The following is a 26,247-nucleotide window of genomic DNA, read 5'->3' on the forward strand; positions in this document are numbered from 1 at the left end:
ACTTCTTGAAGGATAAGGAGAGAGAGTTTGTGGGACCGAATGGGGAAAAGGACATGGGAAGATGAGAATATTCGTTGCTGTAACCAAGAAGACTGGCTTGAGGTGGGCTCTTGGAGCAGCCGAGACCAGAAGCTGTCAACCTGAGACTGTCTGGAGGCGTGGGGAATTACAGCACAACCAGAAAAGAGATGATAAATGTGGAGTTGATCAAATGATATATGACGGTGCAACCTCAGCCCCCATGCGTCTCGACATCCATGTAACATATTTGCTTTTTCCCAGTGAGTTGTGGGCCCTGGGGCCAAAAAAAAAAAAAAAAACGGTAGGAAAAGGAAAGAAAGGGTGATGCTTGCTCATTGAGCAGCTTCTGTGCACCCTTGGGGCTCTGTGCCTGTGTGTTCCATGAAGCCCTCACCAACGCTCATGAACTGTGCTCTTTATCATCACCTTACACATGAAGAAACTGAATCACAGACTTAAAGAAAGTGGATGAGGAAAACACTGCAAATTACCCAAGACCGCCAACACCCAACCCATGTATCTTTCATGTCATACTTCTCTCTGGGAAGAAGATAACAGCTCTTTTTTTCCCCATAAAGAAGAATATACAACTAATTTTTGAGGGACAAGACAAAAATATATGAGCCTGACTTTAGAAAGAGTAAGTGTCTATAAATTAACATTTGGTTGCACTTGATGGCTCCTAACTGCTTGGGAGAGAGGAGCCCCACCAGTACAGAGAATGAAGTCAACAAACCTGGTAATTAGTGACATTTAGCAGCTATTTATATGCTTTGTGAGGGCACGTTAGGTCAACACGTGTTGTAGGTCACATTCCGCATTTCTGTTCCCGTGATATTACCACCTTTCACTGTCAAATAAGATTCAGAGAATTTAGCTTGAGAGGTGATCTAATGGACCAGATATAGCAAGTGATGTGTCTCAAACAGGTGGTTTGGCTCCACCGAAGTCATTGCGAGCACTTTTTAATCGCTTCGTTTATTTTTTGCCTCTAATTTTATAACTTACAAATGTACAGCAAGAGATTTGGGGCCCTCTAAGAAAATTTAAGCATTTTATACAGCAGACTTGTGTTCATGGCTAAAGCAATAGAGGCAGTCTATGTAGTGAGGTGAAAAGTGTCATGATCCGCAAATCCGTCTGATGGTTTAGTCTGCATTTTAAAAAGTACATCCTGATGTGGCAAGTAAAACAAATAACAAACCTGATTTTGACGTTTTTCTGGGAAAATGACTTTTCCCTCTAACAAAATCCTCTTTTTTATCATGAAAATCTTTAACTCTTTTGGGTGGTTTTTTTTTCCTAAATATATTTTAAAATATTTTATTTTATTATTTTTTTCCTTTACAGATATACCGCTCAACACTTTATGTCACTTATATTAAATTATGTTTCTATATGTTGTATATCCATTAACAGAGTTTGACAGATTTTATGCTTTTGTGTTATAAATTCTATACAAGAATTAAAGGTGGACTTACACATCAAAATTGCAAAATACAGCATTCTATACTTGCCCATAGATTTAATTTTACCAGAGAACTGCATATTTCCATATGGCTATGTGTTGCAGTCTAGTGTCCTCTTTTTAAATTTTTGTTTAACATTTTTATTTATTTCTGAGAGACAGAGAGAGACAGTACACACAGGGGAGGGGCAGAGAGAGAGGGAGACACAGAATCTGAAGCAGGCTCCAGGCTCCGAGCTGTCAGCACAGAGCCTGACGCAGGGCTTGAACCCACAAACCTTGAGATCGTTAGCTGAAGTCAGACGCTTAGCTGACTGAGCCACCCAGGCGCCCCAGGTGTCCTTTTATTTCAACTTGATATTTCAAGTTGATATTTCCTTTAGGTTCTCCTGCAGGACAGCCCTGGTAACCTTCCTCTGTTTTGTCTATCTGGGAAAGTCCGTCTCTCCTCAGTTTTTGAATAACAGTTTTGCTGGGTGCAACATTCTTGGCTGGCTATAGTTAATCTATTAACTATAACTTACGATTCGGAGTATGCAACTTTAGGTATGTACTATGATTGTGTATTCATTGCGACCATGCTGGTGATGAAGGGCAGTTTGTTCCAGCTCAAAATGTCCCCCAGCTGCTGTGCATCTTGCGCTCTTGTGTCTACATTTTATAAAGTTTATGCCCGGTCCCTCACCCCCTTGCTTGCCAACTCTGCCTTCTCACTGAGCCCGCATCAGTGTGTCTGTATTCTCAGCACCAGGTATGGGATAAGAATGAGATTGCTAAGAGTGTTATGATAGTTCAAAATGCAGTGTTGAGGGACACCGGGGTGGCTCAGTCGGTCATGAGTCCAGCTTCGGCTCAGGTCGTGATCTCACGGTTTGTGGGATGGAGCCACTCATTGGGCTCTGTGCTGACAGCTCAGAGCCTGGAGCCTGCTTCGGATTCTGTGTCTCCCTCTCTCTCTGCCCCTCCCCCCATTCGCACTCTGCGTGTGACTCTCTCTCAAAAATAAATAAACATTAGAAAAAAAAAAACCAGTGTTGAAAGCAAGAGATTATCCTTTGAGCACTGCAGGTGAGGGTGAGCATGTGGGCTTCCGGGTGCTTGCTTTCACTGCATGGGAGGCACAGGTCTTCAGCAGTGTCTCTCTGTGGTTCAAATTTCTGAAACTTACTCCCAGAACTATAATTACATCCCTTAGAGTTCTATAAACCAATGAATTCCAGAAACTTTTAAATGATAGAATCTGTTTTTGCATTCTTCTTAAATTCTGATTCCTCTGTAGCTACTTCTTGCCTCTGTTCTTGAAAGTAACATGTACCTGCTCTGTCTCTATTCTAGAACTTTCTTTTGCTCTTAGAAGTAGACATCCTTGGGACACCTGGGTGACTCAGTCAGTTGAGCGTCCGACTTTGGCTCAGGTCATGATCTCACAGCTTGTGAGTTCGAGCCCTGCATCGGGCTCTGTGCTGACAGCTCAGAGCCTGGAACCTGCTTTGGATTCTGTGTCTCCCTCTCTCTCTGCCCCTCCCCCACTCATGCTCTGTCTCTCTCTCTCTCTCTGTCAAAAATAAATAAACATTAAAAAAAATTTAGAAGTAGAAATCCTCATAATGAATAATCACTGACAGTCCACATCCTACATATTGTGTTCTTAATAGGCAAATCAAAAATATGCTGTCTGACCTTTCTTGATCTGGAGAATAGAAAGTCAGTCCTATTTTTCTTCTCCCTACTATAACTGGTAGAAATGGAGTCCTTTCCTTTGCCAAGTGACCTTTCAACTTAACTGTTTTGCTGTTTCCTCATCTGAAAGGCTTACCAAATAGAACCAATGCTAAGCAATGGATTCAGGTGTCCTCGGATGTTTGTAGACCCCAGTGCTCGCGTCGACAGTACATATACTAAAATTGGAAGTTCATAAACTCCGTGCTAACTCATTCACACCTGACGGCAACCCCCTCCTTCTACAAATAAGGAAGTGAAGGCACAGAGAAGGGGTTAAAAACTTTATTTAGTAGCACGGCTGGACTTAAACCCAGGTAGTCTGGCTTCGAAGTTCTTATCTCAAAAAAAAAAAAAAAAAAAGAAAGAAAGAAAGAAAAGATCTACAATTCAGATAATGAGCACCAAGTTCCTGAGTGCCTACGTTTGTCTCAGTGGACTGACACTCAGGTTCCTATGTGTAAGGAACTAAATAAGAGGAAATGTAGTTGCTTTTTTATTTAAAAAAAAAGGTAGTTTATTAAGTGTCAATAATAAGTACACGTGTAATAAACATTTATGCCATTTGGGTTAATATTTAGAGAAACATGAGCACGTCTGCCTCAAGTTGGTACTTCCCACCCAATGTCAACTATGAGTAATCATAGCCTAATCCAGCCTGATCGTTTCTACCAGCCCCAGCTAGAACCTCATCCCGAGATCTTTTTCTCCTGGTGTCAGATTGACTCGTTGCAGATTCACAGCTGTAACTTTACCTTGAGAATCAGCAAACTGTCAGCTGTCACCAGTTTTGACATTGAATGCGCCTGGTACCTTAAGCTATTTTTGTTTGTTTGTTTGTTTGTTTGTTTGTTTCTCTGGTGAGACCTAACTGGAACCATTTATTCACTCACCGGTCTAACTCTGGCTGTATTTGCAGTTCTGAGTTCTCTCTTCCAAATGCTTTTGAAAGCATATTGTAGGAGTAATAATAATATGGAATAGCAGAATAGCCACGGCTGTGCTCTGTTGACATCTGCTGCCTATGACTATGCTTGAAAGCTCCACTGAACAGAGACCGAGGTGTTATGGTCATTGCTGTGTGGCCAGCACACACGGTGTTGTCACACGTATATCAGGAACTCAGTAGGCACTTCTTGTGTGAACGAGTGAATGAATGAATGGATGGATGGTGTCCATTCAGATGTTTCTCAGCTTGATCTATCTCCCCAAGCCTGATCATTGAAATGTATCTATAATTGATTTAGTGAACAAACTGTAGATATCCTACTATTTAATAATTTCATATAAAACCATCTGGTATAATAACTGATTTATTGCATGCATAGTAATCTCAGTTTACAACCTTGTATATTTCCAAACTTTTGAAATAAAATTGGTAAAATCTGAGCCCTCACTCCTTAGTGAACTAGTCCTATGGCCAAGGGCAAAGTAGTATCTTTGAATAAGTTTCCCTCTTTACGACTTGAGACTCTGAATAACAACCCCATAAGGCCGATAGGAAGAGCATATTGATAACTTGCCCTTGATCCAATAACCAAGAAGTAACCATGGTAGGATTCAAAGTTGGCTTCTCTGGCTCAGTTTTAAGCATTTTATGACTCTGACACCCTGTGAGACCATCCAGGAGTGGTCCTGAGGCAAGAAGGTAAACAGAAGCTTATCAGGGAGATTAAATCAGAAAAGAGCTTTCCAGACTGAGCTTGGCTGTGTCCATGGCTGGCCAGGTTGAAGGCTATAACCTTGTCCTCACTAGCAACACATCTCAGCAACTCAGGACATTGGCCATGGGACAGTCCGTAATTTAAAGTCATGCACATGGCATGTGTAAAATTGAGGGCATAGAATGAAGACATGGTTATCCTAACATAAAATAAGTCTTTTTCATTAACACTTGCTGTTAGTTGGGCATTAGTCCTAAAAAAGCATGTTTAACAATGAAAGTGGAATCTCTTCTTGAACAGGCTTAAAGTATACCCATTAGCAAGGCATGGGATGCATTAAAGAGGGAACAGTAATTGTTGCGGTAGTATTAGTGAAACGGGAGAGAAATCTTTTCTTGTACACATCATTTTCAAAAGCTTCTAAGGAAAACACAGACTCAAATGCCTCTTTCACAATGAATAGTACAGAGTCTGAAATATTTTTATTCAAAAATGATTATGGTATTTTTTAAAGTTTGTCAAAATAAATTAAGCTTGTTTGCCAAAGTACAAATTAAGCCATGCTTTTCATTTAGAACAATGAGAAAATTCAAGTAACAGGATGGCACAACTTCACCTCTTCTCCCAGTGCATGTATTTACATGTTCTAGAAGTGACTCTGTTACTCTTTCAATGTCATGCAAAAGGGTAAAAGGAAAAGAGAACGTAGAGCGTGCGTGCAATTCATTAGCATCTTTCCTCTGTTACGTTTTCTTTTCTTTCAGTTCCACCTTTCATCCAACCTTTTGAGTTTCCAAGATTCTCCATTGGACAGCGGGTCTTCATCCCATGTGTTGTGGTCTCAGGGGACTTACCCATCACGATCACTTGGCAGAAGGACGGCCGGCCAATCCCAGCGAGCCTCGGGGTGACCATCGACAACATTGACTTCACAAGCTCCTTGCGGATTTCCAATCTCTCCCTCATGCACAACGGGAACTATACCTGCATAGCCCGGAATGAGGCAGCAGCTGTGGAACACCAAAGCCAGCTGATCGTGAGAGGTAAGGAGAGGCTAGTGGGATGTGTGGCATCAGCACAGTCAAATTCAACGATGCTCACGGAGTGCATTCACTTGCAATAACGTGAAAATATTAGACTTTGCAGAATCTGCTCTCGTCCCATTCAAATAAAACTCACAACTGTAGAAGCCAACTACAAACTCCGCTAACACCAGACCAAGTCTTTATTTACCTAAGATATGAAGTTCCAAATAATTAACAGCTAAGAAATGCATGCAGGAAGAAGTGAGAGTGGCATTTAATTGATGAGTGAGGCTTTCCCTGAATTAGCCCCCAAAGTCCATAAGCTCCTGCTGCATTGCATTCACTCTAAATGGCACTTTTTATAAGAGTATTATTTAGATTGATGGCCTTAAAAATAATGTTTGTCGAATATCATTTGTCAAATCACACCTTTTCCAAAGAATCATAAAAGGGTAACTTTTCTTTCTTTGTTATTTTTTATTATTTGTTTTACTGAAGTGTAGTTGACACATAGCAAAGAGTAGCTTCCTGTATTTTTTTAGTTTAGTTTCTAGAAATGCAAAATTAGTTTCAGTTTAGAAATATGTTTTGCTCCTCTCTTCTGTTTAGCATCAGACCTCTCATTAATTTAGAAAGCTATGATAACATTCATCAAATTAAACGAAGTGGGGTGGTATTTATTTAGAAATTAAAATAGGATAGTCCAGGGGTGCCTGGGCGGCTCAGTTGCTTAAGTGTCCGACTTCAGCTCAGGTTATGATCTTGCAGTTCATGGGTTAGAGCCCTGTGTCAGGCTCTGTGCTGACAGCTTAGAGCCTGGAGCCTGCTTCGGATTCTGTGTCTCCCTCTCTCTCTGCTCCTCCCCTGTTCATGCTCTGTGTCTCTTTCAAAAATAAATAAACATTAAAAATTTTTTTAAGAAATTAAAATAGGGTAGTCCAGCTTGTAGAAAATATTGGCAGGGGACTCGATGCCTCTAAAATGTAGGCACCAGTCTACTTCACATCTCTCTTCTAGTCACCAAATTCCCACGAAGGCTCCACTCCACATGTGCAAAATGAGCAGCTAGTATTCTCTAATGTGTGTTGGGCACAGACATGTGGTTTTATGATTCTCCAAGAGCAGTATGCATTCATCTCTCAGCACAGTTTTCACCCACATTGTAAAAGCAACTGTATGAAATTTAAAGACTTATGTTAATGTTGATTACTTGCATTTAAAATTTTTTTTTCAACGTTTATTTATTTTTGGGACAGAGAGAGACAGAGCATGAACGGGGGAGGGGCAGAGAGAGAGGGAGACACAGAATCGGAAACAGGCTCCAGGCTCTGAGCCATCAGCCCAGAGCCCGACGCGGGGCTCGAACTCACGGACCGCGAGATCGTGACCTGGCTGAAGTCGGACGCTTAACCGACTGCGCCACCCAGGCGCCCCAATTACTTGCATTTTAAAGTCTCCAAATATTGGGCTCTCAGAGTAAGTGTTGGGAGAGGTTGATTTCCATTATCTTCCAAACATCTGAGCAGATCTGAGCAGATTGTTTCTTGATCAACAGATGCCTGTGGCTTTCCTCAGTCTTTGAATCTTGTCCCCATGACATCCTTCCTTCCTTTCTGGCTGAAAAGTAGTGCATTTTCTATGTAATGGCCAACAAAAGAAACTGAAGTATACTTAGAATTTATATGAAGAAACCAACTTTGTATTTGTAAAACATATTTTCCCTGAGTAAGACAATATATTTTCAGTCAGATACTGAAAGTAAGTGTTGCAGATGAGAGGAAGCACACCTTTTGCTTAGTAAAGTAAAAAGAAGTGTCTTTAACAGAAGTGAAGAAGAAGCAAGGAGTAGCAGTGTGACCTAGGAGAGAAACGAGAAGGTCCAGACCCAAGGCATTCCAGCATTTGAGGTTCCAAAATAAGAGAGGGAATTAGCAAAGGAAACAGAGAGGGAAAAGGAGAAGCCAGTGAGGTAAGAGGAAATCCAGCAGACTATGAAGTCGTAGAAGCAAATTAGGAAATATATCAAGAAACACAGGTAATAAAGTATATACAATCCCACTGGAAATAGAAAAAGGCAATCCAAGAATCGGCCATTGACTTTAGGGAGATGGACATTGTGACCATGAAGAGTGGTGTGGTTGCAGTGAATGCCTAATTAGAAGGACTAAGGAACAGACAGGGAGGTGAATAACTGTGTGGGAATTCAAGAAAAGACAACTAGTTTCATATTTTCAGACACATTGCTATGATGGGAGGCAGAAAACTGGTGGGGAAGTTGGAGGAGGACATGGGACAAGGGAAACTTACATGCTGATGGGAATGAGCCAGTAGAGAGGAGAGAAACGTGGCAAAGATAAAGAGGAGATGATTACAGGATCAAAGTCCTTGAGTTAGTGAATTGGAATTGGATTTTTTTTTTGCACCAATGGAGTATGTTAAAAACAGTATATAAAGAGCCATTGTGGGGTATTCTAGAAGATTGAACCAACAAAAATGGTTAGAAATTTTAGGGAGGCGGATTTTGGTTCAAGTAACTTGAAAAATAAATTTAAAAATTTAATGAATGGCACCATTGAAGAGTAACAGGTAATGGATTTGTCCACCTATCATTTAAAAAAAAACCTATAAAACTGGTAATATATATAAATATTTGTATATATATATATAAATATATATATATATATATATATATATATACACACACATATACACACACACACACACACACACACACACACACATACACAAAACAACCATTTCCAGGCAGTGGAAGGCAGGAAGCAGAGGGTTGTGATCCTGGAGACGATGGAAATATAGGAGTTGAGCTCCAAAATGTACCCCAGCTCTCTGAGGCACTTTCCAAACCATGACAGAGGGATGCAGAGCCCAAGTAGATAACTGTGATCTTGCTGGATGGAGAAAACAGATAGAAATTTGGAAACCATCGAAGTGTGAGATTTTGCAGTGCTGGGGAATAGGGAGCTATTCAGAGAGCTCTAAAAATCTCCTTGTGAGTCTTTAGCTAAATATTACACTTCACATGCATAGGATGAGACTTCATGAAATCTATCAGAGAACAAGTACCAGGTAGATGTGAGATGAATGAAGAATTCAGAGGCTACACCGTGCTGGGATGTATTGGAGTTCTGAACAGCCAGAATAGAGAACACATGGAAATTCAGTTAAAATCTCAGAGGGGACACTAGGAGGAGAGCTAATCTATCCTTGGAATAGGGGCTATTCTAGACAAACCCTAAAAGAGCCTAAAAAGATCCTTGGTTGCATAAAACTTCGCCAGTGAATTAACTGCAAGAATAACATTCAACACTTTAAGTCAACAAAACCCATACTTTCAATAGCATAGCATATCCACAGTGTGTTACACATACTTAATAGATATGTAAAGAAGGAGGAAAATGTGAGCCATAAACAAAAGGAAAAACAATTAAAGTAATGGACTAATGGACACACAGATGTCCCAGTTAGCAGGCAAGGGTTTAAAGTGGCTAGCTACCCTCTTATTTCAAGGGTTCAAGTGAAAAGATACGTGCAGTAAATGAGTGCACAGGGAACACAAGAAGGGAAATGTAAAATATTTTTTAAAACAAGAACCAGAAAGAAATTCTAACTCTGAAAGATATAATGTCTGAAATGAGAAATTCACTAGATCTATTTAATAAGATATAAAGAGATTGTGGTTTATATATACAATGGAATACTACTTGGCAATGAGAAAGAATGAAATCTTGCCTTTGGTAGCAACGTGAATGGAACTGGGAAGTGTTGTGCTAAGTGAAATAAGTTATACAGAGAAAGACAGATCCTGAGATCTGTGGATCCTGAGAAACTTACCAGAATACCATAGGGGAGGGGAAGGGAAGAAAACAAAGGTTAGAGAGGGAGGGAGCCAAAACATAAGAGACTCTTAAAACCTGAGAACAAACTGAGGGTTGATGGGGGTGGGAGGGCGGGGGGGGCGGGGAGAGGGTGATGGGTATTGAGGAGGGCACCTGTTGGGAGGAGCACTGGGTGTTGTAAGGAAACCAATTTGACAATAAATTTCATATTAAAAAAAAGATATTAAATACTGCAGAATAAAGGATTACTGAACTTGAAAAGAGGGCAAGAGAAAATACCAGATATTTTCACAGAGAGGTACAAGCTGGAGAACAGTAAACAGTGCCTCACTGAGCTTTGGAAAATGTCAGCCCTTCCAACATATACGTAGTTAGAGTCAGAGAAAAAGGTTCAGGGAAAAAATATATATTTGAATAACAATGATTGGAAATTTTCCAAATGCGAAGAAAAATGTAAATATACATATCAAAATGGTCAATGAAACCCTCAAAAAATAAGCACAAAGAGAAATCGTATCAGGGCTCATTATAATTGTATTGTTAAAAACCAATAATAAAATATTAAAAGTAACCAGAGAGAGTTACCTGGATGGCTCAGTCAGTGAAGCATCCAACTTCGGCTCAGGTCATGATCTCATGGTTTGTGAGTTCGAGCCCCACATCAGGGTTTTTGCTGTCAGCAAAGAGCCCACTTCAGATCCTCTGCCCTCCTCTGTTTGCCCCTCCCCCAGTCATGTGCACTCTTGCTCCCTCTGTCTGTCACAAATAACCACTAAAAAAAAAAAAGTAACCAGAGAAATTAAGCTTGTTACATTCAAGAGGACCAAGTAAGAAAACTTTAGACTACTCATCATAAACAATTCAAGCCAGAAGAGAATGGAACAGCATCTTTAAAGTGCTGAAAGAAAGGTGTGGAGGAAGAACATTTATCAATCTAGGATTCTGTAACCAGAAAAATATATTCTTTTTTTTTTTTTTAGAAAAATATATTCTTTTTTTTTTTTTAATTTTTTTTCAACGTTTTTTATTTATTTTTGGGACAGAGAGAGACAGAGCATGAACGGGGGAGGGGCAGAGAGAGAGGGAGACACAGAATCAGAAACAGGCTCCAGGCTCCGAGCCATCAGCCCAGAGCCCGATGCGGGGCTCGAACTCCCGGACCGCGAGATCGTGACCTGAGCTGAAGTCGGACGCTTAACCGACGGAGCCACCCAGGCGCCCCTAGAAAAATATATTCTTAAAAAATGGATGCCAAATAAAGGCATTTTTAGACAAGTAAAGGTTGAGAGAATTAATTACCAGCCAGATTTTACTACAGTAAATGTTAAGGAATGTTCTTTAAGCTAAAAGAAAACAATTCCAGATGGAAACTGATCTTCAAGAGGAATGAAGCGCTCTTGATAAGATAAATTTATGGCTAAAGATAAAATATTCCATATTATCATTTTCATTTCTTTAAAAACATTTAGATGTTTAAACAACAGTAATTTATAACGTGCAAAGTAAAATATACAACAATAATTTCACAAACAGGAAAAAGGAAAGTGAAATTTTACTTCGTAAAATTTATCCTATGTTATACATGAAGTGGCATGAAATTATTTGAACATAGATGTTGCTAGTTAAATACATACAGTGCAACCTCTTGAGGAATTATAAAAAAATGAAACAAATAGGTATAGATGTGAATGCAACAATAGAAAAAAGAGCATTAAAATACACTTGATTAGTTACAACAGATAGGAAAAGAGAGACATAATACAAAGAAGAAATGGAAAATAGATGGAAAACTCAAAGACAACTATATCAATACTTTCATTAGGTATAAATGGACTAAACATACCAATTAAAAAGCAAAGACTGCCAATCTTAATTAAAAAGCAAGATTCAAGTACATATTACCACATTTTAAATATAAAAGACATAGTAATTAAAAGTAAAATGACATAAAACCAATCACGAAAAGCTTAATTGGATGTATTAATATTAAATAAAACAAGTCTCAGGACAATAAATATTACTATAAGCAAATAAGGACATGTTATAATAATAAAATGGTTAATTCATCAAGAAGACATATACAACTGAAATCTGGATGCACCTAATAACAGAAATCCAAGCACATGACTATGAAATAGAACTGAAAGGAGTAACAGACAAACAACTAATGACAATTGGGAGTTTCAGCACTCCTTTCTTAATACTTAAGAGAGTAAGTAGAAAAAAGAATCAGTAAGAACGGAGAAGATTTAAACTACCTATCAGCCCATATAACCTAATTGATATTTATAGATTATAGCCAACAACTGCATAATGCACATTCTAGAATTCTGATCACCTGAAGAATAAGAATGTAAGTTTTATTGTTTAAAGCCACTAAGTTTGTTGTGATTTATTCCACCAGCTCTAGAAAACTAATGCAAAGGCAAATATCACTATAGCTCCTACAGACATTAATTAAAAGGGTAGTAAAGAAATCTTTTGGACAATTTTATGGCAGTCTATTTGACAATTTAGATCAAATGGCCAATGATTTCAAAGACATAAATTATCAAAATGGGTACAAGATAAAAGTGAAAATTTGACTAGCCCTATAAAGCATTTTCTGTTTTAAAGTCCTTCTGTGTAGCCATCTTTACTATGTTTTTTTTTTTTTTCTTAAAATTTTTCAGTCTGGTGAGTTCAGTATTTTCTTGTTTCAGTTGCTTGCAAAAGAAAATAAATATTCTGAGCTGCACCTCTTTGAACCATCAATGGGTGGATACAAGTACATTCTTTTGCACCCATTCCCAAATGACTGCATTTTTTCTGTCTTTCATCTTTCTCTTATTCCATCATTAAACAGTGGTGTCTTTAGCACATACTTGTAATTGCTGGCCCTGGAATAGTCGCTGGGATGATGAACACTCATTTCTTCCCAGTGAGAGCTCCCATCTAGTGGGAGACAGGTGACAGCCTTACATGGTTGTGTGACAGGCCACAGGGAAACTGTGAAGGAAGAGAGGGAAATTTACCTTATTTAGGTTAGGAGACACATGAGGCAGATACCCAATGGGAGGGAGGGATCCTGATGGGTTAGAAAATACAGCATCGAGTTAAAAAGAGACAAAGGAAGGCAATGTGTTCCTGGAAGAAGGTCTGTCACCTGCAGTGGCATGGAAGGCTTGAGACAGCAGGTGCATTTATTTCCCTGGTGTGGTAGAATGGTGTGGCTGGGGAGCAAAATGAGGAAGGATGAGACTCTAGAGCTAACTATGGCTCACAGTTTGTAGATTCTGTGCCCTAAGGTCTAGAGGCCATGGGAATTGATGAGGGAATCTAAAGCAATAAAATCACACAGTTTATGGCAGGACGTCCCATGCACTGAAATAAAGTGAGACCATGAGCCCAGAAGTCCAGAGGGGAGGCCTTTGTGGTCTATGTGAGAAGGGGTGATGGTTGGAGCCAAGGTGGTGGTAATGGGGATGGCAAAGGTGGGGCTAATTCAGAAGACAATTTGCAGGAATTGATGGTCTACTCTTTGAGAAAAATATGTGAGAAGCCTTGATGACAGACGTTCTCCCCAGAAGTAGCTGGCCAAGGACCATGCTGGGAGTGGGGAGCTGCTCAAGGCGTATAATATCTCAGAGTTCTCCTCTGTTTCCCGTCTGCCCTCAGTACATAATAGTTGGGACAGGGAGGTTTCTCTGTGGATGGTTAATGCCTGCTGTGAGTGACAGCCTCTTGTTTTTGATTGCTAGAAATCAGGCAGCTGCTCAGATTGCAGCTTTTAATTTGAAGGGTCAAGTGGTTGAATTTGGTCATCACTTCAGCTGGATCATATTCTGAATGAGCTAAATAGACACTGTAGTAAGATGAGGAATCTTATTTATTATTGCCATTTAGAATGGAGGAGCATTCCATATTGCAAAGCGTGGACTTACCAGTTAACTTTGGAACACGGCTTGTCATTTGGTTCATGAAAAAAATATGCAAAGGTATAGTTGGGGAAGCAAAACCAACACGAAAAGAGCAAACAGCATTAGAGAATGATTATGTGGGTCTTTATTTAAATCTTTAACTGGAGCTAAGTGGTTTTCTCTTGGAGGCTTTAAAGCTTTTGGTCTGAGATGTAGTTTGGGAAAAATAGAATGAGGAGTTTAGAGACCTTGAAATTGCCTTGTCACAGTGAGGGTGGTCTGGAGGACTTCAAGTGACAGACTATTAATTACAAGAGCAAAATGAACTCTAATAAGGGGGAGATCAGTGATACGTTCAAGGGAGGCTTCATGGAAGGAGTGAGCTCCATCAGCCCTGATGTGCATAGGGTTTAGAAAATAAAAATGCAACACTCTGTCTCCCAGTTAGAGAATCAAGGTCCCCCTTTCTGCTTTTTCATTTTCTGTGTGACTTTGAAAACACGAGTGAATCTCTCTGATCGTCAATTTACTAACCTAGAAAATAGGAACAGGGAGACTTCTTGGAGCTGCTGAGAAAATTTAATTAGGTGACAAGGTAACAATTGGTATGACCTTTGCACCTGGCTGACAGCAGAGCACTCTGATTACTGTCCATGAATGGGGGGGCGGGGGTGGGCGTGGGACGGAGGTATATGTTCCAGGCATATGTTCTGAGGTCGGAGAGTGATAGCACCAGCCAAGACGTAGAGGCTGTGCCATGGCCAGAGTTGGCCCGTCTGCTTATTTTCAACAAGTGTGGACTTGACGTAGGAAAGGCTGGGGAACTACAAATGTCCTTGAATGGATTGTCTTGAGGGAGGAAGACCGTCTGGTAGCCGTTGATGGGCTGTGCTTTGCAGACAGGAAAGCCAAGGAAAACCCACTGGCCTGCAAGCCTGCCTCCCCAGACCTCTTCCCTGCTTCTCTTCTTTACGTTTTCTTTCTTTCAGCCCTGTGATGATGTGGACACCTCTCAGTTTTGTGACCTTGGGTAAATTCCTTAACCTCTCTTTATCTCCAATTTTTTTATTCATAAAATGGGATACTACCTAGTAATGATTTCCAAGGGCTAAATAAAATAATGTATTTATCACAGTGCTTGGGACATAATAAACACTCAGGGAGTGATGACACTCTTCCACCCTTGTCCCTCTGTATGCCCCCCTTCCTGCTACATGATTTTGGAGCATGACTGAGGGCATACTGCATAGAAGGGCCACGGGGCAATCCAAGCATTAGGCAATTAATTAGAATGAAGGCCTTGGGAATATGGCCAAAAAGGTAAATGTACAATATAGTTTTGGGATACCACAGCAGCTGGGACAAATTGCACATGGGAGACGAAGGTAACATCTAAGACATTTCAGCTGAGGTGTGGAATAAGTGGGTATGACAGCAGTGGAGTTGGCGAGCCCAATTCCTAGTTATTCCCTCTATCACAACCTAATGACCTAGAATCATTATAGAACTTAGCACAGTTTTTGACTTGTCAGGTAATTGGGAAGATTTATAGAGACTTAATTTAAAATAAATTAGCTGTTTTCCTACAGGAAGTTAAAAGAAAAAAGAAAACAAAACAACCCTTAGCTCTTACGTGTGTGCCTTATGGCTTACACTGTCTGTGGACCAATAATCTTCCTAATGTCATGCTCAGTGGGGTGACCTTGGCACTAAAGAAGCCATTTGGAGGGAAAGTTCTAGACTTATTGCCTGAACACACCTGCCCTTTGGTTCCTAATATTGGCTCTGCATCACTGAGAGGAAAGCTGCAGATGAGATGATTTTCTATCTGTGGCTCCATAGGAGGTCAGTTTTCTCACATTTCTTTATGTCCTATGATGTAGCTGCTATTTCTGACTTTTAATGATTAGCTGCCCCATAGAAAACAAACACTACTCCCAAGGCCTCTAGTTAACCTTTTTTGGCAAGGAAAATAAAAGTTATACAGGGCCACTATCTTATTGCTATGTTTAGTGGTCTAATTTTTGTGCCATATTTCTACTATAATTTTATTTCATCCATTGATTCTTCCAACAAATATTTCTGAAGCCTCTATTCTGAGTGCTGGAGTGCAGCGGTGATCAAAACAGAGATATCAAGTTCCTGGCCCATAAGACTCACATTCCAGTGGAAGAAAGAGACAACAAACAAACAAACATGCAAACAAACAAACAATGTCAGGTATCTGCATGTACTATGAAATTAAAACTCAGTAGGAGGATTGAGAGTGATGGGGATAGGAAAGGTATGTCAGATAGGATGGACAGGGAAATCCTTTCTCGAGAGATTTTTGAGCAGACTTGACTAAGGTAAGGGAGCAAGTCACAGGGCTCTCTGCAGGAAGTGAGCTCCAGGGAAGAGACCAAGCATGAAGGCCCCAAGTCAGGAGTGAGCTTTGTGTGTTCAAAGGGCTGCAAGAGACCAATGTGCTCAGTGTTACATAAGGGAAGAGGCAAAGGAATGAGGGCGAGGGCCAGACCATCTTTCTGGTTGTGACAGGAAGCCATTGGATTTTAGTGTCTGGTGTCATAAATTAAATCTTACCTGGACTTTGACCAATTACCATCTTGACTAAATGCCATCCAGTAGAGAGTGGCAATATTTATGTGCATATCCCCTCTTCCCCACCACCGCCACCAAAGAGCTCCTAGTTTTGCTTTCAGTAAAACTGAATCCTTGTTCCTGGTGACAGCTTAGGGCAGCTTACATCCATTCTTTGGAAATATATAGCTTCTTGGAGGCCATGAATTTTATACATAAAAAAACATTGAATCACGCCTAAGATTGAAAAGTACCTGTCCTATTACAAACATATTACTGTTCCTCTCTTAAAAACAGCAAAAATAATCCCCCCTCCTTTAACAAAACAGACCAAGCCAAAGAACACTGTATTTTAAACAGCCCTCATTTTAGACAAGGTGACAAGAAGGGATCCCTTGGAGACTTCAGATGTTATCAGACTACATGGCTCCCATGACACGATTTGGGTATTTTGGAACATATGTATCTCAAATTTCTCTTTCTGGAGGGACAGATGTAATGTTTGTGTAGTTATGATTCAGACAGGTGTATGGTACAAATGACCTACCATTGCCTTTTGGGGGTGTGGCATAATTATTTGGTTGAATCCTTCCCTTCCATTTCCTTAATCACCCTCCTCCCCATTGGAAAATCCTTCTATTGGAAAAACCAACCATATTGGCAAACACGCTCACTACAACATACAAAATAAAGTGTTACACAAGTTAAAGGAGAGCAAAATACAATTTTAAGAAAGGAAACCAGCAACTTTTGGGAATTAAAACCTAGACAATACAGAGTACTTAGCCTTTGGGTCCTATAGGAAGTTTTAGCTCAGATTGCAACAGTTCCACCTCTAGTCTGTTTCTCCTTGGCCAAAATCCTCCTATAGTGCTTTCTGCTGTCTTCCCTCAGGAGAAAATAGGTCCATCCTACTCTCAAGGGCTTTGGGCGTTGGGGTCACTATGATCTGTGTTATGATCTTAGCCATGATACTTTGGAGAAAGCCTATTTCCCTGTTCTGTAAAGCTGGAGTAATATCCATTTGTTTTTCCTTTCAGCAGATATTTTCAGAGTGCTTTCTGTGTTCCATTGCTGTGCTCTGTGCTGGGGATACAATGGTCAGTGGGAAAGGAATGGTTCTTATTCTTATATGGTGAAGAGCCTGATGGGGGAGACAGGCAATTAAACCAGCAACACCAAACAATTTTGATAAAGGCTATGGTAGGGCAACAAAGAGTTCTGTGGGGGCATTTAATCTCATTCATAGCACTAGAAAAGGTGTCTCAGATTAAGTGGGCTCTGAACTGAGATGCAAATAATAAGTGAGAGTTTGTTAAACAAAGAAATGCAGAAGCATGTGTGAAGTCCAAGCAGCAAGAACAATCATGGGGACTGGAGAACAGACAGAGTTTTAGAACAGCTGGAGAAAAGCCTGCAAGAGGGGAATGTCAAGAGATGAAGCTGGAAACCAGGGACCCAAGTCATAAAGAACCTTCACAATATTGTATGATTCTGGATTATATCAAAGGACAATTGGAATGCACTGACGATTTTAAGCAGGCAGTCACATCGTCCAGTTAGTGTCTTGGATTCTTCAAGCTACTGTGTGGAGAACAGACTCAAGAGGGGCGGTAGGTGCCAGGTAGACAGACCCCAGTGACGAGGCTACTTCAAAAACCAGATAAGAACCAGTATTGGCCTTTGTCTCCGGGAAAGTTCCTCCAAAAGCAGAGTGTGAGGTACGTGATTGGCTGCAAGTCACTAATGATATGTGATTCCTGGATTCCAGAGTGAGGGCTGGATGGCAGGAGTAAGATCAGAAAGAAAGGGAGAAAATCAATAAAGGTTGTTTCAATGAGCTTGTTGCCACTTTGGGCAGTGGGGGATCCTTTATACTGGGAATTCTCTGAGGAATCACAGATAACACTGGTTCTTAAAGTGTTGTCTCTGGACCAGCAGACTCAGCATCCCTGGTAGCTTATTAGAAAGGCAGTATCTTAGATCCCTCCTCAGATCTACTAAGTCAAAACTTTGGAAGATACGGCTCAGCAACTTGTGTTTTAGTCAGCTCTTCAGGTGATTCTGATGCCCTATAATGTTTGATCACAGGCATAGAAAGAACATGCCTCAGACTCGTCCCATGGGATTGGAGGATGGAGAGGAGAGGCATTTCCCTCCCCCAACTCCTGTCCCTCATTGGTATATGTTTGTCACCCACATTTCTGGGTTGCATCAGGGAGAGTGAGTAAGCATTTGTGACACCAGAGAAGGCCCTGGGAGAGCAGAGACTCATGCTCCTGGTGTGGTACCTTGGCAAGTGCATGGAACTGTCCAGCCCCTGGTGTGCTGAAACCAGATGGATGGAGGATATGATATGTGGCAATTTACCACACACCTTGTGTACCCATGGTGACTAGGATATGCAATAAATATGGAGAGATTTTGAGGCTATGTGATACATTTTCGAGGAAGAACCATCAGTGCCAGATATAAGGAGATGAAAGACGAAGTTATAAAAGATAATTCTCAGTTTTATAGGCCGTTTCCATCTATAATTACCTTACACTTACAATATGTCGATGGCTATTTCTCATGTAAACCTCTTTGATCGGTTTTTAAGTAGTGTCCCTTTGGATTAGAACCAAATTGAGGGGAGGGGTCATGGATCAATTATAATTAGACAGGCTTCCAGAGAAAATGCAAGAGAGTAGTTATCCTGTCCATTTGACAAAAGGTTTCCTTCTCTTAGCAGAATTTGAGCCAAATAGAGCATAGACTATAGATGACTGCATATTTACTTTCCACCTGGCCAGAGTGATTTTGGCATTGTGCCTTAAACTTTATAATCTATCCTCAAGATTTATTACTTTTACTAGAAAACTTTGCTCTATATAATCTCCAGCATTTTTCCTAGAAATAGTTTTCTCAGCTTGAGACAGCCATCCGTTATCACCTTATTTTAAATATATTTACATTTTATTGAATATATTTGTCTCAGAATACCATCTAAATAAAGTAAAATTGCTTGCTAGTTAGGCAATATTGAGGAGACCCATTGGCTGCATACATGATTTAATTTGCAAGTTGGGAATTGTATTTGTTAAGAATATGTTAAAGCTGGACATACCTGCATTTATTAAATTAACAAGCACTCCCAGAGCACTTAATATCTTCCAGACAGGGCGCCTGGGTGGCGCAGTCGGTTAAGCGTCCGACTTCAGCCAGGTCATGATCTCGCGGTCCGTGAGTTCGAGCCCCGCGTCGGGCTCTGGGCTGATGGCTCAGAGCCTGGAGCCTGTTTCCGATTCTGTGTCTCCCTCTCTCTCTGCCCCTCGCCCATTCATGCTCTGTCTCTCTCTGTCCCAAAAATAAATAAACGTTGAAAAAAAAATTAAAAAAAAAATATCTTCCAGACACTGTTCTGAGAACACTTGTAATCTTAATTCCTTTGATCTCCACACCAATCCTATAAAATGAGTACTGTAATTATACCCAATTTAAAGATAAGGAAATTGAAGCCAAGAGACATTTGATAACTTGCACCAAATCATCCAACTGGAAGAAGCAAAGTTGGAGCTCAAACCCTGGTATTTAGTCCTTGGCCCTGTACTCCTAGACATCACTGTTGTCTCTTTCAGAAACACAGCAGTGATTACAATCTCCAGCTGCTTCTTGTGTCTTGATATCATTCCCTCCTCCTCGACTGTTTTATGGACAAAATGATCTTCGCTGTGGTTCATATCATTCCAACGTGTTTTGAAGCTTCTAGCAAACATGGACTCTTATTTTTCTCCCAGTCCATTTCATGTTGTGGCTGGAATTACTATTGATCTGTAGCATATAGGCCCATATTTCTGTCTCAAAATAAGAATTTTGGAAATTGCAAGGCAGACAAGACTAGCTTTACCAGGAATTAAGGAAAGGAGATGAAGAACACTCACATTTGCTAAGTGCCTGGCATGTGGTGGACACAATCTATCTCCTCTCATATAATGGACTGCCTCATTGAAAGTTCATCCCATAATTAATCATTGATTTTGATGGAAAAGATTCTGAGATTCTAATACCTTCAGATGCTGCCTCTCCTAGACGTATATGTATCTTCTCTTTAAGAGAAGACTCAAATACTCTTACAATGACAATAACTTAATTCAAAGAATTTGCTTTCTTTTGGCAGGTGTGTTTCAGGACAGAGTGCATGTGTATGATTTGGGTAGGGATGCATTTTTTCCAGCACTTCATAAAACTCACCAAATATGCAGTTATTTAATATGCTTTTTTAATATGTACACGATAAAGTCTTCATGGTACCTCACTTCACTTAGCTTCCATCATCCTCTCTTGGCCCAGAAGAGTGCTTACTGACATCAGGAATAATGGTCTGTGTGTCTTCATCAGATTTTGGGGAAAAGTTCAATACCATGCTGTGTTCTTTATTGCCTTTAGGGGATGCCTATTAATTTTCCCTTCATCTCCTATTAGAATAAGAATAGATACCAAATGCTTTGAGCACTGCACACCCAAGAGGAATACTTCCTTTTGATAATTGCTCTTTGTTCCTTAAATTGTGGTCCTGATTCTATTTGCCATGGAGTGGATTGCTCAAGATCTTCCATAACCCAAGTAAACACCAATGTCCTATTCCCTTGGTTTATTCAACTCCCACACATAAGAGGCCACACATAAAAGGCCAGTTTTTTCCCAGAGCAAATTAACTTCAGTCTTCAGAATCTCACTGATCTAAATAAGAAAATCTTCCTACACTGAGGTCACTTTCCTGATTTATTCCAGATCACATATACTATTTTTCAGTCTTCCATATAGGTAACCTGTTTTTATTTTAATGTCCATTAAAATTATTGGCATTATTAAAATCATAGCTTTGAAAGTTGTGTTCTTGTCCACATTAAGGGTGACATTTCTCTCTTTTCAGTTCCTCCGAAATTTGTGGTTCAGCCACGGGACCAGGACGGGATTTATGGCAAGGCTGTCATCCTCAATTGCTCAGCTGAGGGCTATCCTGTACCCACCATAGTGTGGAAATTCTCTAAAGGTATGAAGTTACTTGATTTGCTTGTTACCTGCCGAACATACGTTAGAATCTAAAGAATTAGATGAGCATTTCGAGTCCTTCCAGATGTGTTTCTGGCAAGTAAGTATGTTCCCACCTCCACCAAGACTTTCCTCTCACAAATAACCCTACTCCACTGAAATGTTTTTATTTGGACCAGGAAAGTATCTGGTCTTGCATAGCATTCCCTGGGAAAGATCACGAATGGGGCAGGTTATTCCATGGAAGCTATTTCAGCACCAAGGATAGCTCTGCATTGCCTACAGGAGTTGTGTAACCATAATCCACTTGGAGAGAACTGCATACCCCGACATGTGCAGACACAAGGATGAATTGTCAGTATTGCTCATTGTTTGGAAAGTATTTCCCTGTTGTTTATACATTTGTGGTTAAGTGGCTTTAGAAGGTTAAAAATAAAAACACATCCATGCCCTATTTTCAGCATCCAGTGTTCTTTGTTTTCACTCCTAATCATGCTTTCTCTGTGCAAAGGCAAAACAGCCTCCCCAGTTTTAAGGTAACACTGTCAATGTTGCAGGAATAGAAACTTGTAACGTGCAGACAGATGGGGAACATTCTAGACACCATGAAGATCATTTGTGTCCATCTTATTGTCTTCTCCAGGAAAGCGTTTTTTTTTTTTTTTTTTTTTTTTTTTTTTTTTTTTTTTTTTTTTTTCTCCAGGAAAGCGTTCTTAACTGTGCTTATGAACATATTGGAATTCTCTCTCTTTTTTCATTCACTCACCTTCACTCATTAATGTGTCAAGCAGTTGAAGGCCAAATACACACTGGTGGGATAAACAAACAAATAAATCATCGTCTCTTTTCCTAACAGTCTAAGACCTACTATATGTGTTTAATTGTTCTGAGTCTGTTACCTATTTGTTTGCTTTATTATGGTTTGTATTCCACATACTGCTTTGTAAAATAACATGCTGTATTTCTTATTATGGAAATAACAACAATAGAAGAAAGACAAAATGGGTCACTTACCATCTCCTTCCTGGTATATTTCCTTCCAGGGAGAAAGAGAAGAGGGAGGGAAGAGAATGCTAGAAACCATTTCATTGCAGGAAGGAATCAATTACATTTTTAAGAATTCCCCGAGCCTACTCTCCTATAGCCTGCTGCATACATTGTCCATGCCAAAGCACTTTATTCAAAAAGCAAAGCCTGTTGTTCAGAGTAACTGCCCACATGACTTTTTATTTTAGGCCATATTTGAAGCCTCATGTTGCATCATATGGAAACAAACAGTGTGCATTTAACTTAGTTTGCATACATGTTCATATATGATATTATGAACATTTTCCACAACACTTACCTTCTTCAAAATTATTTCTAATGTTTGCCATTGTGCAAGGCTCCCTGTCTCTCCTTGAGATTGTTTTCAGTTTCTCCTATACACCCTGCAGACGAACATCCCTGTATGTGCATGCCATCCAGTGTACGTGTGTGATTGTTTCCTTAGAAGTAAAGTGGCATTTAAGGCTTTGGGTCTGTATGGCCCAGGGTGCTTGGGAAAATATTGTGGCAATTTGCACACCCACCAGCAACGTGAGGCTGTGTGTATCCCTGTGTCCTCACCAGATGGAAAGGATTTTTTTATTCTTAATCTTTACAATACAATGGGTGAAATGGCTTTCTGTTTTAATTTGTATATTTGGATTACTAATGATGCTAAACATGTTTATCCTATGTTCACTGCTTCCCTTTGGGGGAATTTCTTATTCATGTTACTTGCACACTTCCCTCCAAATCTTATTTATTTGTAAGAGTGTTACTCTTAGATGAAATAATGCTTTGTCATGGATCTGGTAGACATTTTATTCCTTCCCATCACTGATGTGTGAATGAAGTTATAGTGGCCTTTTTTTATTTTAAAATTTTATGTGCAATATGAAATCATCAAAGAAACAATGAGAGACTTCAACAAACAAATTTTTATAAATGTGTTTTAAATTCCCCTCAAATAACACCATTCAAAGATAAATAAGGATAAGTGCTCTGAACGTTTTTGGCTAGCCTTTCAGACCTGTCCGCTGGAAAATGCATATATCTGTGGATATACCTGTAATTTTGTGGGCTCTTTAAATTGATCACATGATTCTTCCTCACTTACAATCTTCCTTCTTCAGTTACCAATATATTGTGAATGTCTTTCCCTGTGAATAAACATGGGTATTCACTGTGACTTTTTAATATCTGTGTAGAGCTTATATTAATACATCCATAAGTCCATCTAACTATCTCTTACCTTTGTTAGGATTGGGCTCAGTGACTTAAAGCCACAAGGGTTTACTCTTTTTCGTATGAGGAGTCTAGACAGACAGTTTAGGACCAGTTTGTTTTTTCCTCTAGGTCGTCAGGGACCCATATTGCTTACGCCTTTGATCTGCCCCTCTCGACAAGCAGTTAGCACCACTGAGCTCCGTGGCCACTTCCCCTTTCCCCAGAAGAGGAAGAGCAGAGCTGCCACCCAACCTGAGTCACCTCCCCCCAAGGACCTCTCTGAAATGTCCTTAAATCAATTCCGCTAACAACCCACCACCCAGGTCACCCCAGCTATAGGGGGTCTGCAAGCTGCATTGTAGCTACGTGCTCAGCCACCATGCCCACAGCTTGGGCTATTTACTAAGAGGGGAATATGGAGACTTGGCAACTAGGTGTGTCCAACACAATTGTTGGATAGTCTTTGCTTTTCCCTGGGTTTTCACTGTTACAAAAACATCACAGTGACTCTGTCTCATCAATATTTGTACGTGTTCATTTTTTTTTCCAGGGGTAGATTTCTGGAAGTAGAGTCACTGGCTCAAAGAGTAAGCGATTTCTACAGCTTTCAATATGCCTTGTCCACTCGCCAGAATTTTATTCATGTGCACATCCTTCCACAGTTTACAATGTTGCCTGGTTTCCTGCAACAAAAATAATATCGTGTGTTAACGCTTATTTTTAAATATCTTCCAATGGAATAGGGGGAGATTGTGTGATCTTATTTTAATTATACAAGTGACACAGATGTTTCTTAAGAAAAATTTAGCCTTGCTGACGGAACGCGTTTCTGGTAATCAAATATTCACTGAGAGCTTAAGGGCACCTTCGTTATGTGTGACCAAGGGGGGAAAGAAGTTGTAAACACAACAGACTTGGGCTGTTTCTCTGAGAGCTGCGACAATCTAATCCTGAGGCTGCAGAATTTCAGAGTAAATCGCAGTGGCTTAAGGGCGGCGATTGCAGGAATGAAACAATCTTTGTGGGAAAGTAACGTTATTAGAGTCTTGACCTTGGGTCCAGATGCATGAAGTCTAAAACATTCAATTCTGTCTCCTGTTGTTGTTTTTTTTTTCTTCCCTTTACATGAACAAACGAGGTCTCTGGTCTAAAGAGATTTTTTTTTTTTTTTTTAAATCAGGGCCTAATACCATAGTGGGCCTCACCTGTGTTCCCAGAAATCCACAACAAAGCACACGTATGTCATTTGTAGTGGAGGGAATGGGTTTCAGTCACTGTCCTAGGGACCATTCCCTTGTTAGCCGCTAAGGCCCAAAGAAGGGCTGCTAAGGTAAGATACAGCTAGTGCACTGGCCCGTGGCCGGCCTGGATATCCTTTGCTCTCTGGCTGCCCATGGACGGGGCCACTTCTGACCCCCCAGGGAAGCATGGTCATGGAAATGTTTAAGGGCAAGGGTCAGAGCATGCCTGGAGGGGGGCACAGGGGAGTGGGGAGTAGTTTGCATTTCAAGTAATGTTGTCATGGAGAAGGTAATGTGAGTAAAGCCTTAAAGAAATGGGAGATGAGGTTTGTGTGTGTCTGCAGGGGAAGCACTGAGGGCCTTAGTGCCAACTAGTATCAAAGCCAGGGGCAGAAGTTTGTTTGTGCCTGGAATGTTCCAGAAACACTAAGGAAGACACTGAGGCTGGGGCAGAGCGAAAGGAGACCTCAGAGGTCCCAGGAGGTCAGATCTCTCATCAACCATTACAAGGGTGTGATGGTGCCATGGTGGGGATGAGTAGGGGGTCACAGTAGTGACAGTGACGCTGTCCCTTCTCTTCCACTGCCATGCTGAGCCCAGAACTAGGAGGCTATTGGAACAATCCAGGAGGGGTGGTGGGTCTGCCCATCGGCCCCGCTGTGTTGAACGTAGACCATGGGAAGGCAGGACTCGCGGCAGGAGCCCATTAGGAGGCCTGAGCTGTGACGTGGCTTGGATCAGGGTGACAACCGTGCAGGAGGATCAGCAGTTCAGAATCTACAGCCTGATGGGCTGGTGTGGGTGTGGGTGAAGGGGCAAAGCCTCTGAGAATAGATGGAGCCATGCTGGGGGTGCAGATTGGGTCATGGTCAGTATGGGAGTGTGAGCCTCTCTGTAGACATACTCCTCAATTCCCAAGATAAGCAATGAGGAATTTCCCAGGTATACTTTTTTTTAAATGAGTGCTTTCTCTGTTGTCATAGCTTTTACCTTCCACCTGTTGGCCGCCATATACCCAACTTGAGATTTACATCCATTCCGTGACCTGGGCCCTGTGCTATCACTATCCTTAGCCATAGTTTTTCCAGCGAGCAGTATTCCAAGCTCTGCTTTGCTCAAAATGGTATGTGTGTGTCTTTTCACACATACATCCAGTTTGGCCTGTAGGAGAAGGGTGGCTCATATTATCGTCCAGGAGGAAACCGAGGCTGCCTGACTTCCTGGTAGAAGGGACTTAATCATCTTCCTGCATGTACCGAAGAGCTGACTTTGGAGTCTGGCGAATGTATAGTCTGTGCCTTGATGTCATTCATTTGGGGTCAGTTTTCCCACAGATGTGGTGTGCTATTTAATATTTAGATTCTTAGCATCTTTTATTTAAGAAAAAAATCTCTTACATTACATCTGTAAATATTTGTTCTCTTCCCTTTTCCATTTGCTTCTGCAGGGTCTCCAAATTTTTACCTTAATGTATATTTTCTACATC

General features: G+C 40.6%; 1 protein-coding gene across 1 annotated transcript in view; it reads left to right on the plus strand.

Annotated features, from left to right (window-relative positions):
- Positions 1-26,247, plus strand: part of DSCAM (DS cell adhesion molecule) — a 665,388-nt gene that overhangs the window by 395,773 nt on the left and 243,368 nt on the right. Inside the window, exons 9-10 of the mRNA XM_040484971.1 lie at positions 5,637-5,915; positions 21,149-21,268. Of these exons, the coding sequence (XP_040340905.1) occupies positions 5,637-5,915; positions 21,149-21,268 (399 nt within the window). The remainder of the gene's footprint in view (positions 1-5,636; positions 5,916-21,148; positions 21,269-26,247) is intronic.

The sequence above is a fragment of the Herpailurus yagouaroundi genome, unplaced genomic scaffold, assembly GCF_014898765.1.
Source record: "Herpailurus yagouaroundi ecotype Mexico unplaced genomic scaffold, PumYag 162, whole genome shotgun sequence".
Lineage (NCBI taxonomy): Eukaryota > Metazoa > Chordata > Mammalia > Carnivora > Felidae > Herpailurus > Herpailurus yagouaroundi.